The sequence below is a fragment of the Bubalus bubalis genome, chromosome 17, assembly GCF_019923935.1.
Source record: "Bubalus bubalis isolate 160015118507 breed Murrah chromosome 17, NDDB_SH_1, whole genome shotgun sequence".
Classification (NCBI taxonomy): domain Eukaryota; kingdom Metazoa; phylum Chordata; class Mammalia; order Artiodactyla; family Bovidae; genus Bubalus; species Bubalus bubalis.
In genome coordinates this window covers 40,056,165-40,072,864 of record NC_059173.1, presented here as the reverse complement: position 1 = coordinate 40,072,864, position 16,700 = coordinate 40,056,165, and the positions used below count along the sequence as shown (strand labels likewise).

At 42.1% G+C, this 16,700-nt stretch overlaps 1 protein-coding gene and 1 long non-coding RNA gene across 3 annotated transcripts in view; one reads left to right on the top strand and one right to left on the bottom strand.

Annotated features, from left to right (window-relative positions):
* FAT4 (FAT atypical cadherin 4) overlaps positions 1–14,101 on the bottom strand; it is a 177,661-nt gene extending 163,560 nt beyond the window's left edge. The window contains exon 1 of the mRNA XM_025268036.3: positions 7,536–14,101. Coding sequence (XP_025123821.3) covers positions 7,536–12,710 — 5,175 coding nt within the window. The 5' untranslated portion in view covers positions 12,711–14,101. The remainder of the gene's footprint in view (positions 1–7,535) is intronic.
* Positions 14,102–14,105: 4 nt separating this feature from the next.
* The window catches only part of LOC102399515, a 101,377-nt gene continuing 98,782 nt past the window's right edge, over positions 14,106–16,700 (top strand). The window contains exons 1-2 of one of the 2 annotated variants that reach the window (XR_003104305.3): positions 14,106–14,376; positions 14,777–14,919. This is a non-coding gene — a long non-coding RNA (uncharacterized LOC102399515). The remainder of the gene's footprint in view (positions 14,377–14,776; positions 14,920–16,700) is intronic. The other variant, XR_006545607.2, reaches the window with a different exon arrangement.

The window sequence follows — 16,700 nt, the reverse complement described above, 5'->3', positions numbered from 1 at the left end:
TTTATTTTTTCAGTCACTAGTATGAAAGAACATAAAAATGTGAAAACAACTTTTTTACACAGTAAAACCTGAATGCCTATAAGAGTACTGAAAGTATCAACCATTGTTATAACATTCTGTGCTGGGATTAAACATACATACTCAAGTCAGACTGCTGGGTTCAAATCCACTTCCACCATAAACAAGCTCCATAAACTTGACTTTCATTAGCCTCAGTATCCTCATTTGTTAAATGGTCAGATGTCACGGATTATTGTGTCTGACATAATGTAAGCACTTTATATATATTAGAATCTATATATGATAAAATGTTAGCAAAAAATGTCAATAACCTGAAACAAACAATCCATAACAATGCCATTGGCTCCCAACTGCCTGCTGTCAGAGTTTATAAATGCTTCTCAACATTTTCTGAATACCTTAAAACTTGGTTGTAACTCCCAATTGTTTCCTAAATATTGATATATGTCGGACTCTGTGTCCCTATAGTCAATTCCTGGGTACCACATATAAAAGAAAGAAAGTGAAAGTCACTCAGTTGTGTCTGACTGTTTGCGACCCCATGGACTATACAGTTCATGGACTTCTCCAGGCCAGAATACTGGAGTGGGTAGCCTTTTCCTTCTCCAGGGGATCTTCCCAACCCAGGGATCGAACCCAGTTATCCTGCATTGCAGGCGGATTGTTTACCAGCTGAGCCACAAGGGAAGTCCACATATAAAGTATCTTCCAATTAGATTGTGTCATCTTCCTGACCTTATTGTCCTATTCTGTCTCAGGATTTTAATACCAGGGAAAATCCATCAACCTTTGTGTGATGGTTGCATACAACTTTGTACAGTGGTTGCACACATGTTAGTACCTGGCATTATGTATATTTTAATATGTTACATGTATACATTTTATAAATAATATTTGCCTAATAGAATTTTTTTCATTTTCTTTTCTCTGCATTATTCATACTCTCTCCTCCCTTATTGTAGTATTAAAATCAGCCATATGTTGTCAAAGACTACTTAAAGCCTGAAAGCAATAGAATATATTTACCATAGTCCATATCTAGGACACTTTAACAAACCCTTTATTTTGACCATATGATTTGCCAGTTACTATTCCCCAATTTTCACTCCCAAGCTCCTAATTCTGAATACTACCTAATATCATGGTTATTAAAAAGAGCCGAATCTTAGATTTATTACTTCTTAGAAGAGACGACACACTTCAGAGCCTGTGGAATCCTTTATAGTCACTAACTTAACAATCCCTCACAGCTAATGAGGTTCTTCGGCAGTTTTTCACTGTAACGATGACAAAGTGCAAGACACAGATGATGCAATGAAAAACTGATTCCACAAAATATGGAGTACATAAGCATCTTTTCAAAACTATTCTTAGGGTAGTTGCTTCAAAGTATAGTGAAACCAAAAAAAAAGGATTAAAAATAATTTGGGTTTTAATAAAGGCAAAAAAAAAGAAAGAAACAATAACTTTGTCAGAAGATAAATTATATCTATGGAAATCTGTAACCAAAAGAGAGAGAGGAAATTGAGTATCCTGAAGCCATATATGAAATTATGCAGCACGAGCTTAATCATTCATCAGTATTCCCTATCTGTGTACATGACTTGAAAATTTATAGAGCCCTTTAAATCACAGTGTTTTGTTTAACAAATTCAAAAACATACCAACAGGGAAAAAACAAAATCAGAAAATAACCATAGATTATTAAAAAAATAAACACCGTGGAAGTCAAAAGCTGAGAAAGTAAGAAAATGTTTTCCTCCTTTTCATATAATCTTCACAAGTCATCCACACAATTTCATCTTTATTTCTTAGGAGAGTAAGAGTTATCATCTGAAAATCCAAAAATGGATTCTCTACCTTCATAATGTATAGCGACTGCTTCCAATCTGCAGAATACTGTGGGTGAGGAAAGTCACCGAATATGCCCTCCCTTTGTCTCCAAGGCCCCTCTCATGTTCTCACCCTCTTCCCTGTTCCAGAAACACCTCCACATGTCCTCAAACTGGTGTCCTTGTTCCTATCTAAGTGACCCATAGGAATGAACAGCATCTGCTGAAGGTCTTGACTGAGGCAGCAGAAGCCATACTTCTCTTGGTTCAGACAACACATAATACCACTTTTCAAAGACTTTTTAACATCAAAAAAAGGGTATAAAAACAAGGTTATCAAAAGCTTACATATACAGTTGTATCCATCAGATTAAAGGCCCCTCTCTTAACTAAGGCCACAGACTGACCTGGCTTTATAGGAGAGTAACTATGGACTCAGATAATGGACTACAAGTCTGGATGTGGTTTTCTTTCTATCTATCTGAATTTAAACAAATCACTTAACTTTTCTGAGACTGCTTCCACAACTACAAAGAGGGAGTGATATGACATGTTGTGAGGCTACAATGATAAAATTGCTGAAGAAACACTTAGTACTCAGCTCAATCACTGGACACAGTAATACTCAATACATTTTATAATAATTATTACCATTATTATTATTCAATTCTTTGCTTATATTTTGCCTGTGAGGAACGATACACAAGATATACAGGCATTTAATGTAAGGCTAACTCACCTTTATTCTGAACAGTCTGGAAGAAAAGTATTTCTAAGTTTGATATTCAGTATTAATTACAAATGTTCCCACCATTTCTCTTGGAAATCTTGATGGTTTCATTGTGAAAGTAAATTGGTTTATTATCAGTTGCTAAAATTCATTTCTAATCTTTAAAAAACCATAATTTGTTCACTTAATATTCTAAGCACACTTTTAATAGACTATTTCTAGTTGTCTTACTATTTTTACTGAATTGCAAAAATGTCAGTACTTAGACCGATGGTTCTCTCACCACAGAAAATGGTGCCCTAGGCATACCAGAGACCATTAGAGACACCTGGGAAATCAAAACTGTATTCATAATAATACAAAGCAGTGTTTGCCATTTCACTGTGTTGACATTTACACTAGACGTGCAAAACTGATAGCTGGTAAAACTGCTGCTACCTTAGCACAAAGCCACGCAGTGGCTCCAAAGTGTTCCAGGTGTAATTGTATTATTCACTTACTAGTCACAGTGAAAATAAAATGCCAGTTTCACTTAAAAACTAAAGACTTTTCCTTGAAGAAACAGTAAATTATTAATTTTATTAAATCTCAACCCTTAAATCCCAATGTCTTTTCAATATTTGAAAAGACGCAAACAGTGAAGCATGAACAAAGAGCCATTAATCTGTTCCTATGTACACTGGTCTCAAAGAAAAGCATGTGTGTGATGGATTGAGTTGTAAGCTGAACTAGTGCTTTATTTTTGGAATACAATTTTTCCTTGAAAAAAACAACTCATAGAGAAACCATGCTTTTTTAAAAAAATGGCAGACATTTTTTGTTTGTTTGATAATGAACAAAGGGAGCCTGATACTTCAGGAAACAACTAACAATGTATGTTATTAATGATAAAATTTGAGCTTTCAAGTGAAAATTCAAATTTGGAAAACTCTGAACCATTACCATGAGGTTGTGAGTCAATATATATAAAGGCTCTTTTGATAGATCCTTATCAGTTATACCAATATTTTCCAAATGACCAGTGCCTGATGTTTCTAAGTCATACATAGGTAAAATTTCCATTCATAAAGCAAGTAGATCAATATCTTCATGCAACAAAGCATGAAAAATTCAATGGTAGGGTTTCAGATTCTTTATTGCAAGTAAATTTTAAGAAACAGCCACTTGTGAAATTTTGGTATAGTATCAAAAGAAACTGTTATATGAAAAGGATATCAAAATATCTCTCTCTTATTCAGCTTTGTCTGAGGGAAGATAGATTATTTTCATATATTTTAACCAGAACAACATATTATAATAGACAAAATGAGATTTGAGAATCCAGCTGTCTTCTCTTAATCCGAATATTAAAGGGATTTGTGAAAACATAAAATAATATGTCTTTTTTGTTAGTTCTTAGGGTTGACAAAATTAAGTTATTTTAATAACAAATATATATTATATGGTTACTGTAATTTTTCAAGAAATTAATAAATATTTTAAAATTTTCTCAATTTTAATGTTCATAACATAAATATCAATAGATAAAACACACCCAAGCCAAAGCTCTTTGGGGTCCTGAGGCCAACCAGTTTGAGAACTGCAACCTGGAAGCATATATAGGATTTTCTTTGATTTAAACGCTAAGCTCCATGTGAGACCACCCATCTAAATTCTTCTTTCCTCTTTGAGCTGTCTCACAATTCTCAGTTCATTTGTAGAACAGAGATAACTGGTATGTCTTTATGTCCCTAGTTCAATTAATGATAAGATCAAACTTACTAATAGCCTCCTCCATTCCCCCTGCTTCTCTCTGTTGAATATTCCTGAGACACAAGAACACATGTACCAGCCTTAGCTCTTCTACTATCTCATATAGCAAACATGTAGTGAGCACCTTCTATACATCAGGTAATATACCAGACTCTAGACAATATTATCAAGGAAATATTATACTGGGCTTCCCTGGTGGCTCAGATGGTAAAGCGTCTGCCTGCAATGCAGGAGACCCGGGTTTGATTCCTGGGTCGGGAAGATCCCCTAGAGAAGGAAATGGCAATCCACTCCAGCACTCTTGTCTGGAAAATCCCATGGACGGAGGAGCCTGATAGGCTACAGTCCATGGGGTCGCAAAGAGTTTATACCAGACTCTAGGAGATATTATTATTATCAAGGAAATTTTATACTAGGAGATCATAAAGACCAATGAGACAAAGCCTCTGACCTTCAAAAGTCCAACCCAGTCCCTAAGTTGCATGTTCCCATAAAACATATGTTAAAAAAGAAATGCCTGTGGATGTGCTACATCTCTATTTTTTGTTGCTGAAGGTAGAAAAGAGGTACAAAATGTATATGAGCTATTCTAACATAATCAAGACTCTTCTGAGAATACAAAGACGAAATGAAAGGATAATAAACCTTGTATCTGCAACACAAAGCCATCCTTTAAAGACACTCTTATATATACCAAAGTTTTAGCTATGATAGGTAGGGGAGGTGAAGGTGTACAACTGGACAATCTCCGAAAGGAGCAGTACTGGAGCCAAATCCCCAGGACCCCTCCCACTCCACACAAGTGTCAGAGCTTAAAAAAGAATGCAGATTAAATCATTTCTCTTTTACCACTGACCCTCCGTCCATGGAATGTGATCAGCCATGACTCTAGCCAGAAACCTGAGTAAGCAACACAGACTCCTATCAATGTACAGGAATAAATTGTTTAAAAATGCATTGGAGCAAAGTCTGCACTTGGAAACGAACAATTGAAAAATCACCTCTGACAACCCTAGGTAATTTATAGCTTCTTTTTGCAGAATCATGGTAAATTAATTGTTTGAGCAGAAGGAAAAAAGAACTTTATTGTATATAATTGAAAGATACAACCAATAATAATATGAAATTCTAGCTCCCAACTACTGCTTTCAATATTCTTGGAGAAACACATTTGCTTTTAATTTTAGGAGTGGTTGGAGCTTGGGAACTGAAACTTGGTTTACAATTTCAGCACTTTAGTTCACAGAAGATACCCTGACAAACAATTTTTTCTCATAAAAAAAAATCATCATGGTGAATTCTCTCCAGACCTTTAAACAGGTTATAGCAAATATGAATAAGTTTTCATATTGGTGTTATTTGAGGTTAAAATATAACAGACATATTACCTCCTATTATTAACAAAATGATTTATAATTATTACTTTTACTCCTCATGTCTAATGAAGAGACAGCACTATTTAATAAGTTTAAGCCCAATTTTTGCATATCTAATGGGTAAATAGTAAGACTAAATAAATCTTCTAATGATAACAATGGACATTTATTCTTATTGCCAAGCAAAGGTAAACACTTTAACCAAACAACAACCAATAACATAATCTGTTTTATAGTTTAAAATTTTTTTCTAAAGCCTAGAATGACTTAATTGCCTGTCTTTAATAAGTATTTCCATTTTTAAACTAATTAAATCTCTTCATCTAAGAAATAACTCCAGAGAAGGAAAATAGAGCCAGGAAGTGGGTTTAGCAGAGGAATAACCCCAAATCAAAATAAAATTACATGTAAATCATAGCCTGAGTTAAACCAAATAACTCAGTATGTAAGACCTATCTCAGATCATTGAAAACCTAATTAGGTAAAAGAGGACATATGGGTAGAAGTTTCTTCAGGGCTGTGTGTACAAGATAAAAGTGAATTTCACTTAGAATGATATCTCCAAGAATTATGTCTCTATGGAAATTATATCTCTAATTATATATCCAATATCCTCTAGGCCATGAATATACTGCTTCATCAATAGAAGAGCCAGAACTAGCTATTTTGAAAAAAAAAATCACGTGGGATTCGAAAAGTTAATAATAATAAATGAACATTTTAAATGAAGAAAACCCCTCACCACTATAAAAAAGAAAAGAAAGCAAGAAAACAAACACATGAGCCTCAAATTCACTAGCATGTTGTGTCTGGGTTCCTGCCAAGTATCACAAACCACATTTGATATTTTGTGTTTTTGGCTGAGTGACACCAGAATATCTTTGAAGGGATATATTGAAGGGGAGAGAGAACTTAGGAACCAGCAAATGAGCCATCCAGGGTATAGCTGTATCATTTCTAGTTGATGGTCAAAACAACATTGGAAGCAGTTCAATTAAAAAAGCAAATCAATGATACACTGAGGTAGTAATAGTCAAAAATATACCCCGGGAAAGGCCAAGCTTGAAATTTTTTGGCTTATGCTATGAAACATTAATGTCTAACCTATCAGCAGACAGAACAACTTGTACTTATACCATGGCTTTGAACAATATGGTATTGTCTCAAGAAACAGCTTCTAATCTCTGATCATTCACAGCACATTACATGCTTTAGTTCAAGAGAGAAGTGAAAGGATTATGTTGAGTCAGAAGACAGTGCCTTAAATGTGAAGGCAGATGAAATCAGGAATCTCCCCAAACTTGGCTCAGTACATTAAAATTAGTCACTGTCTATAAAGAAACTGCCAAGACTGCTGAGGAGGTGAAAGTTAATACTGTCCTGATGTAAACTGTCAGTCCATTGCCACTCCCCCTAGAAAGCCATGCTACATTGCTATTCCTACCAAAGTTCTTCATTGTGGAATAAAGATTTCTCAAGTCTGAGATTCCTCATCCTCTGGTAGACTTCCTTAACTGTGAGGTGTAATTTAACTTGAATAAATGGATTTTTTCCTGAACTTCTGAAATCGCTAAAGAATTCTCCTTAGCTTTACACATAAGATAGTATGAGACAAAATGCATACTCTGGTTCGGATCAGGTTGAAAGCTAACCTGTCAGTATTTCTTGTTAGTCTGTAAGACAGAACATTTTTATATGGTCCTGTCAGTAAAATGAACAATTCAACAATAAAGGTAAATCATTATAGAAAGCAAATAGAAAGAGAATGATCTTTCAAAAAAAAAAAATCAACAAATAATTCATAAGGAATGACAAAATCATTACCTCTGCTCTCTGTGTTCTGGGAAAGGCAGTTGACTTTTCTATGGCATAGACATCCACCAGGTAAAGACATGCTCCTTGCTCCCGGTCCAGTATGGCCGCAGTCTGAATGATGCCACTCCGTCGTCCAATAGTAAAGAGCCGTCCAACAGTTTTTTCCTCGCAACGGACTGAGACAATATAGTACTCCACTGGGGCTTCAGATCCTCTAGGGCTAGCTGCTTCTATTGATATCACATTGGTGCCAATGGGTTCTCCCTCCTTCAAAATGGTTATATATTTGGGTTGTGTAAAAACAGGTCCATCAAGGCCCTGCAGAATGACGGTCAATTCAGTGGTTGATTTCCTCCTTTCAGGGCCAAGGTCTGTTGCTGAAACTATGAGATTATAGATCAGCTGAGAAGGCACCAGTGCTGAAGCCACTCTCAGGTCCCCACTATAGCGATCCACAATGAAGGTGTCTGTGTCACCATTGACGATCTCATACTCCACCTCTCCATTCGCCCCTTCATCTGGGTCAGCAGCCATGATTGTGGTCAGAACAGAACCAATCACAGCCGAAGGGTCTGCTGCCAGGGCATTTTGTGATATAAACATTGGAACATTGTCATTGAGGTCTGTAACCAAAATAGTCACGTTTTTCAAAGCATACCGTCTAGTTTCTATAGGCACAGCTTGATCATTGGCTTTAACGGTTAACTCAAAGAGATTAGCAAATTCCCGATCTATCTCAGCATTAGTATAAATAGTGCCTTTGACTTCATCTATGCCAAAGTGGTTGCCCCGTGGCATCTGCTGGATGATTGTATAGGAGAGTTGCCCATTAATGTCTGCATCGGGGTCATGTGCAGTCACAGAAATGACAGATGTTCCAATGGGGATGTTCTCAACAATAGACTTGAAAATATCCCCCGGAGGGAAGGTAGGAGGATTGTCATTGAAGTCTCTCACGTGTATAACCACCGACATTGTAGATGAACGTGGAGGCCTTCCTTGGTCTTTTGCTGTTATATTTAATTTGTACAAAGACTGTGTTTCAAAGTCCAATTTTTTGGCAAGAAAAATACTCCCAGTGTTTGGGCTAATGCTGAAAGTTCCATGGTTGTTAGTCCCAGTGATACTGTAATGTAAGTCAGCATTGTCCCCTGAATCTGAATCAGTTGCAGTAACAGAGGACACGAGTTCACCGATTCTCATGTTTTCCAAAACATCAACGAATAGTGTTGATTTAGGGAAAGAAGGGGTATTGTCATTTTCATCTAAAATATCAATATTTAAGGTACAGGTCGAATTGAGGGAGACTGCTCCTGAATCCACTGCTTGAATTACAAGGGAATAGGCAGGTGTGGCTTCATAGTCTAACCTGCCAATCAGTGTCACCTGACCAGAGGTGCTGTCTATAGCAAACTGTCTTTCTTCATTTCCTTTTATTACAGAATAGTGAATAAGTCCATTACTACCTTCATCAACATCTGAGGCAGATACTCTTAAAACCTGTGTCAGGTTGGCTGCTGACTCTGATATTGTAGCTTGGTAAAAGTCTTTTAAAAATTTGGGAGCATTATCATTTATATCCTTCATGTAAACATGTACTGTGGCCTGATCCTTAAGAGGCTGAGGGAGCCCCTGATCTGTTGCGATGACTGTAAAGCTAAACACCGCAGTCCCCCTCCTCCTCATAAGAGACTCCCTGTCAAACTGATGGGTATTTGTAATTTCCCCACTAATTGCATGCAACTCAAAATCTGGCTGCACCATTTCAAAAGAATACCTTACTTCTCCATTTGGCCCAAAGTCTTTATCTATAGCACTTACTTTGCCCACAAATGACCCAGGTCTCTGTTCTTCTTCAAAGTAAAATGTGTAATTGGTACTGTTAAAAAGAGGTCTGTTATCATTTACATCTTCTAAAATTACAGTAACATTCACAGTAGCACTAAGGGGTTCCACCGCTCTGTCAGAAGCAACAACTAGTAAAACATATCTGTCTTGAAGTTCACGGTCCAGTTCACTTTTTATATACAATTGACCATCTGGGAAAATGCCGAAAGCATCCCCGGTATTGCCTTCAGCAATGCTGTACGCAATTTCACCATTTGCTCCCGAATCCTTATCAAAAGCTTGCACTTTAAAGAATCGAGAATTCACAGGTTCTGACTCAGAAAGGGTGACCTCATAAGAAAGCTGGTCAAACACTGGTGGGTTGTCATTTACATCATGGACATAAACTGTTAAGATGAAACTAGAGGAGAGCTGGGGAACACCCATATCAGATGCTAAGATCTCTATCTGGTAGGAACCAGCATGAACATCCAGGGGTCCTAGCAGACTAATATTACCATTCCTTTCATTGATAGTAAAGAGATTCTTGGGGTTTTGCTTCAGGCTATAGAGTACCATGCCATTGACACCTTCATCGGGGTCCACAGCTTTGGCTTGGAAAATGCTGTGACCTGCCTGCCAATTTTCCACCACATTCACACTCTCTACTGCCTGAAGGAAATGGGGAGAGTTGTCATTCAAATCCTTAACTGTTATGTTAACCATAGAGTCTCCAGTCACTGTGCCCCCACTGGCTACTACTTTCAGCTGATAAAAGGATTGCTCTTCTCTGTCAATCACACTTGCTGTGGTAAGCTGCCCAGTAACCTGGTTGATAGCAAACATACCTTTCTGATCCCCGGTAGTAATGAGATAACTGATGTTGGAATTGAGATCCATGGTGGATGCGGACACACTACCCACATGATATCCCAGGGCCACATTCTCAAAGACCACGAAGCTGTAGGCAGCCTGGCTGAATACAGGCGGGTTGTCTTGAGTGTCCAACACAGTGATGGTTACTATCGCCTGGTTGGGAGACTGCAAATTGCCACCATCAGTAGCCACTATTTGCAACTGGTAAGCAGTTTTTTCTTCTCTGTCTAGGGCCATTCTTGTAGAAATAACCCCACTCTGAGCATTGACCTGAAACCGAGACCTGTCCCCAGCTGATATACTATATTTGATGGTTCCATTGAGACCCAAGTCTGGGTCAGTGGCAGACACCGTGGTGATGTAGCTACCTCCAGGCTCATTCTCCTGAATATGAGCAAAGTATTGGACTGGGTAAAACACAGGGCTGTTGTCGTTAATATCCAGGAGGCTCACATTTATGCGAACCATTGATGACTGGGGAGGTGACCCCAGATCTGTGGCCAGAACCAACAGGGAGTAGAAAGCTTGTTCCTCCCTGTCCAAGGAAGAGATAGTACTCAACCTCCCAGACACAGGATCCAGGCGAAAGGACCTCTGGTCGGTCTCAGCTTCCTGTAGGGAGAATCGCACCGTCCCATTGTCACCCAGGTCCCCATCGGTTGCCCCAAGCACCAGTAGTTCAGTCCCGGTAGGTGCATTCTCAACGACAGACACATTATATCCTTCTGGCTGGCTAAACACTGGCTTCTCATCATTCACATCCAAGAGAGTCACAACAAGCTGGGCATAGGAAACCTTGGGGTGAACCCCCTGGTCCCGAGCACTGATATTCAGTACAATCTGGGAAGCAAGTTCACGGTCCAAGCCCCCAGCAAGCCCAGTGGTCACTAGACCACTGTGTTCACTGATGTGGAACCAACCCAGTCCATTACCAGAGACGATGCTGTAACGCAGGTTAGCATTGAGACCAGAATCGCCGTCAGTGGCGGACACTCCACTCACATAGCTTCCCGGGGGCGCCTCCTCGCTCAGGTTCACTCTGTACACTTGCTGTGCAAACACGGGAGGGTGGTCATTGATGTCATTGACGAAAATCACCAAACTCGCCACGGAAGAGCGCGCCTGAACCGCTGCGCTAGGGGGCGCCCCGTAGTTATCCGAGACAGAAACTGTCAGGTTGTAAGAAGGGATGCGCTCCCGGTCTAGGGCGCTGGCAACTTTGATGAGACTTAGGTTCGGCACTTTGCTGCTTTGCACCTCAAAGTGGCGCTGCTCGTTTCCCCCAAGGATCTGCACGGAGATGTTCCCGTTGGCCGCTGGGGAGTCTGCGTCCGTCACCGTGAGCAGAGCCACCACCGTGCCCACTTGAGCATTCTCATCTACCGAGGCGTAGCGCGAGGTGGCAGGGAAGTAGCGGAATTTTACCACGGGGTCATTGTCGTTGACGTCCAGCAGCTGAATCAGCGCCTCGGCACGCCCCGTGAGGGAAGGAACGCCTCGGTCCATAGCCTGCACCGTAAGCGAGTACTGGCGCCGGGCCTCGAAGTCCAAGGGCTCCCGCACCGTGATGAGCCCCGTTTCGGGGTCCATTTGGAAGGGGGTCCCCTCGTCCTGAAGCCGATAGCGGATATCCGCGTTGGTGCCCTCGTCCGCGTCCGCCGCCGCCACCTGGAGGACGCTGGAGCCCACCGCGGCGTCCTCAGGCACCCCCGCCTGGTAGTGGGAGCTGCCAAAAACCGGGGGGTTGTCATTAATGTCCTGCACAGTCACGTTTACCTGAAGGTAGCCCCGCCGCTTGGGCTCGCCCTTGTCCTCCACTTCCACCAACAGCTGGTACTGCGGTGTGACCTCGCGGTCCAGCCCGCCCTTGGACACCAGGTGCAGGAACGCGCCCTCGCCGCTCGGGTTCAGGGTGATATCCAGGCGGAAGCGACCCGCCTCGTTGCCCTGGATAATGCGATAGGACCGGTGGTCAACGCCATTGGAGCCGATGTCCGAGTCGGTGGCGGTATCCAAGATGACTTGCCGCCCGCTGCTACTGTCCTCCTTGAAACTGACCACAATCGAGGGTTCTGGGAAGACCGGGGCGTTGTCATTGAGGTCCCGAACCAACACCCGCACTTCGGTGGGGTAGGTGGGTGAGCTGGAAAGAACTACCAGGTTGATCACGTCGCTGGGCAGGCTCTCGCGGTCGATGGTCGCAGTGGTGTACAGGGCCCCGGTGCTACTGTTTATAGCAAACAGGGCGTGGCTTTCGCTGAGCCTGTAGGTGAAGCCTGGGCGCGTCTGGATGGTACCCACCAGCGTGCCGGGAGGTTGCTCCTCCAGCACCTGAAACACCTGGCGCTGCTCCGCCCCGCTGACCCGGGCGGGCCCCGGGAGCAGTGACAGCAGCCAAAAGACACGAAGGAGCTGAAATAATGTTAAAGTGGGCAGCGGGAGCCACGGGCGGCCAGGAGCCCTCTCTGCTGCCAAGTCCATGGTCTTGGCTCCTGGAACGGAGTGATAAAGAGAAGGAAGAGGTGAGGCCAAAAAAAAAAAAAAAAAAAGTGATAATGACAGGGATCAAGTAGCACCAGCAGACATGCAGCCGATGGCTCTGAGAGCTCTGCTATTTCAAAGAACTTCCAGTCCAGAAGAAGCAATTCGCACGAGCAAAAGCCTCCAGGTAGCCATTTGGACGCTTAGTGAGGGAAGAGATGCCTTGAGGAAAAGCGGCAGAGCATTCCTCGGGCACTTACTCCTGCTTGTGGACGAGTTCCCAGAGCAGTTTCTCCAGTCTCCTATATTTCCCCCTTCACTTTATTTTCGAATCCGGAGAGTCTGAGCGTTTTCGCCGGGGGTGGATAGGAGTTGGGAGAAGTTGCCTGTATTTAAGGTATAGGAAGAATTACCGCAAACTATTATCTTCAGAAACTTTAAAACTTACCCAAGGCGAAGAAACTGAGGAAGAAAGAACAAAATTCCGCAGCGGTGTGGAGAGAACAACTGCGCACTGGGGAGGGGACGATGGGGAACCGAGGATTATCGAATTCCTTTTCCAAAAGCTGGAGACAAGGAGTTTCCTCGAGTTCCCCTCTCCTCAAGAACAAGGCTGCAAAGCCCTTCAGCAGGACTGCAGAAGTGGCGCGGAGGCCCAGGCGGCGGCGTCTAAGCTCCGGCAGCCAGCAAACTGCATTCCAAACGCTCGCGGGGCGCTCTGGAGCGCTCAGCTCCGTCCCTTCTCCTCCAGGAGGAGCTGCCGCCGCCCCTGCTGCCGCTTCCAGCCCTTAGGCGGGCACAGGCAAAATCCAGCGCTCCTCAGCATTTTTTTTTTTTTTTTTACCTCTGCCGGGACGCCTGCCGACCCATTATTTATACATCCAGATCAAGCGCAGGTCCCCCTTTCTTCTCGGCCTCGCCGGCGTCGGGCAGGAGCAGCGCGCTGTCCCCGCGTCCCCTCCCCTCACCATGCCAGGGGACTCCTCCGGCAGTCCCAGTCAGAAGCCCACTCTAGTGCGCCTCGCCCCTGACCTCTTGCCCTTTGGTTTTATTGTCCCGTGTCAGTTTCACTTTGTAATCCACAAGGCTTTTTGTTTGGGGCGGGGTAGGGTGGTGGCGATCGGTCCCCCTTTTCTCCTGCACTGTTGACGGTGGAGGCGGGGAAGTCGGCGCTGGACTGTGGCGGCGCCTCCAGCAGCTCCGGACGGCGGCTGTCAGCGCTCTCCCTCTCGCCTGCCGGGGCTGAAGGTTGCAGCACCGCTGTGGAGCTGGAGCTCCGCGAGCCCCTCTCAACCTCCGGCTGGTCCCTCTCACTCTCCCCGCCCCTTCCCCGCCGCACACGCGCGCGCGCGCACACACACACACACACACACACACACACACACACACACACCGCGCCGCCGAAACACAAACAGAGGGGGAGGGAAGACCGCGAGCTGAGCAGGACTCAGAAACTTTGCTCGCCACTCATTGATCCCCGCACTTTAGTTCAGCCGGACTCCCCCTGGCTCCCGGTGCTGTCACCTACCGCCCCTCCCTCGCCCCAGCCCCATTGGACCCGAGCTGAAGCGGCCCCGCCTGGCACTCCTACCGCCAGCGCGCTCCGACTTTTTCGGCCTACGACTGGCTTCTCCGGATGCTAATCACTCCAGCCTCCCGGAGGACGGTAGGCGGTCGGGTGTGGGAGCCCGGCGAGTAGGAGGCGCTGAGAAAGGGAGGGTGAGGGCTAGGAGGGGGTGATTCCCTCCCCTCTTTTTCTTTTTTTCTTTCTTTTTTTCTTTTTGGTCAAATCTTGGCCGGCATCTGAGCAATAACAGCAAAAAGCTGCTGCCGAATAGATGGGGGTGGGGTCAGGTTTGCAGATAAATAACTTTAGGGACCGGGTCTAGGGGAAGACCGTTAGGTTGTTATGCTAGTAATAACTCAAGGGTAAGGGGGTCGAGAGAAATAAAAGAAAGGCAGGGGGTGAGGGTCTGTTAGAGCGGGAGGAAGGATTAAGCAAAGCCTGTCTGGGAATGCAAAGCGCAGATTTGCTTTAACCGTTTCCTGCCCTTTCTCTTTCGAAGGGAAGGAAGGGAGCTGCTGTACAATAAGATCCAACAGCATCCAAACCGAACCTTCCCTATTCCTTCTCTGTCTACAGAGCGAGCCAACTGCGGTCCAGGTCTAACCCTAAACCTGTCTCCATTCGCCCCTCCCCTACCTCCAGGTGAGTAGGGGCACCAAGGCCTGGGCACCAACTGCACTTTGGATTTCCTATAGGAAAAGCCGGAGGAACTCCTGTTTTGTTTCCTTTCCCAAAGTTTGGAATTTTGATCTTTGTTGGGAGTATTGCCCTCTAGCCATTTTCTAGCCAAAGGAATCCTGACGAAATGGTTTCTTTCTGTTTTGGTTTAGTTTTTGTCTGGGGGAAAGGTAGATATGAGAAAAATTGAAATGAATAGAATGAAATTTAAATTTTAAAATTACCCACGTGCCACTCGAGGCACTCAGATTAACTCCCCTGCTATATACTGTGGCTGATTTTTCGGTATCACGCAGCATTTCAAAGCGGGGGAGGGGGGGTGTGAATAGGATTCAGGTCAGTATTATTTCCCCTTTAAGGAAAACCGCTTAGAAAATAAGAATTTAAGCCAAGTAATGCAAATATAGGGCGTAAGTCATACATTTCATCCACAGTGACCCCCTCCAAATTTAAAATTTCTAAGCTGGGAGATGATTTAGCCATGAGTAAATACTGCCCTCTGCTGTTTTCTGTCAGTCTTACATCTTTAGTCGTCTGGTTTCTTGTTTAAAACTAAAGGCAGAGACTAGAAGGATCTGGTTACAAGGCGAATTCCTCCTTCTTGCCTAGGGATAGTTGCAGAGAAAAAAGATCTTTGAAGATCCCCTAGTGCCTTTCTTTACTTGGTAAAAAAAAAATTTTTTTAACCAATAAGGCAGACAGCAAATCCAGGTCCTCGGATCCAGACAGCCTATAACCCAAAATTGATATATATAAATCTGAATGGTAAAAAACATATCAACAATTCCTTTGTTTAGAACATTTACTTCCGCGGTTTTCTATATCATATATACCAATATACATATATACACAGTATATATGATGAGTGAATTGGAAAAGGACAAGAAAGTATTTCATCATTTTTGTATTTTCAGCCCATGAAAATTGTAAAAGCATTGGAAGTTATTCTTTTAAAAGAGATATTTAAAAGTGTTTTCTCAAAACTCATGTTTCTGCCAATAAATTTCGGGTTTTATTTTGATGTAATTTAACCCACAAATATTTGTATATTTACAGAGTGAAACCAGAAATTTTCACAAACCATGGCTATGATATGTGATTTTGAGAATATTAGGGTTTTTGTTTGTTATTGTTTACTAATGCGTAACAGTTCAATCATTTGGGTAGGAAAGAGTAGAAAGAGAGCATTTAGTTCCTTCTCGGATATCAGGTATACTTTTTTCTGTTTTCCTGTTTGTTTGGAGAGCCTGTGGGATAATCTTCATATTTAGTCTCAAGAACATTAATATTAAATCTGCATCATTTATGAGTGAATTTAATTTGGCGGTAATGGGTTAACATTCATTTTGTGGAATAGGAGGAAGTGTAATATATATTTTTTAATTAAAAAATTCAAGATATGACAAAGCTAAGTAATACAGAAAATGTATATATATTCAAGATGTAAAATCATTTTTTTGAACAATTCTGAAAGAATATAAAAAATGATTTGGACAATGACATGTTTGTATAAATAAATGGAAACCTTCCATGATAACTAAAGTAACACCTTCATTTATAGATAAAACCTACACATAAAATTGCAATCTATTACACATAGGTGTGTAATTTAATGTATGGTTCAAAGAATGGTTTTAATAAAAGACAAACAATGAAGCTTTCCTTATATTTAGTTTTTCTTCTTTGGATTTCAGAAATTGTAGTGTGTGTATATATATATATATATAAATATAAATATATATTCA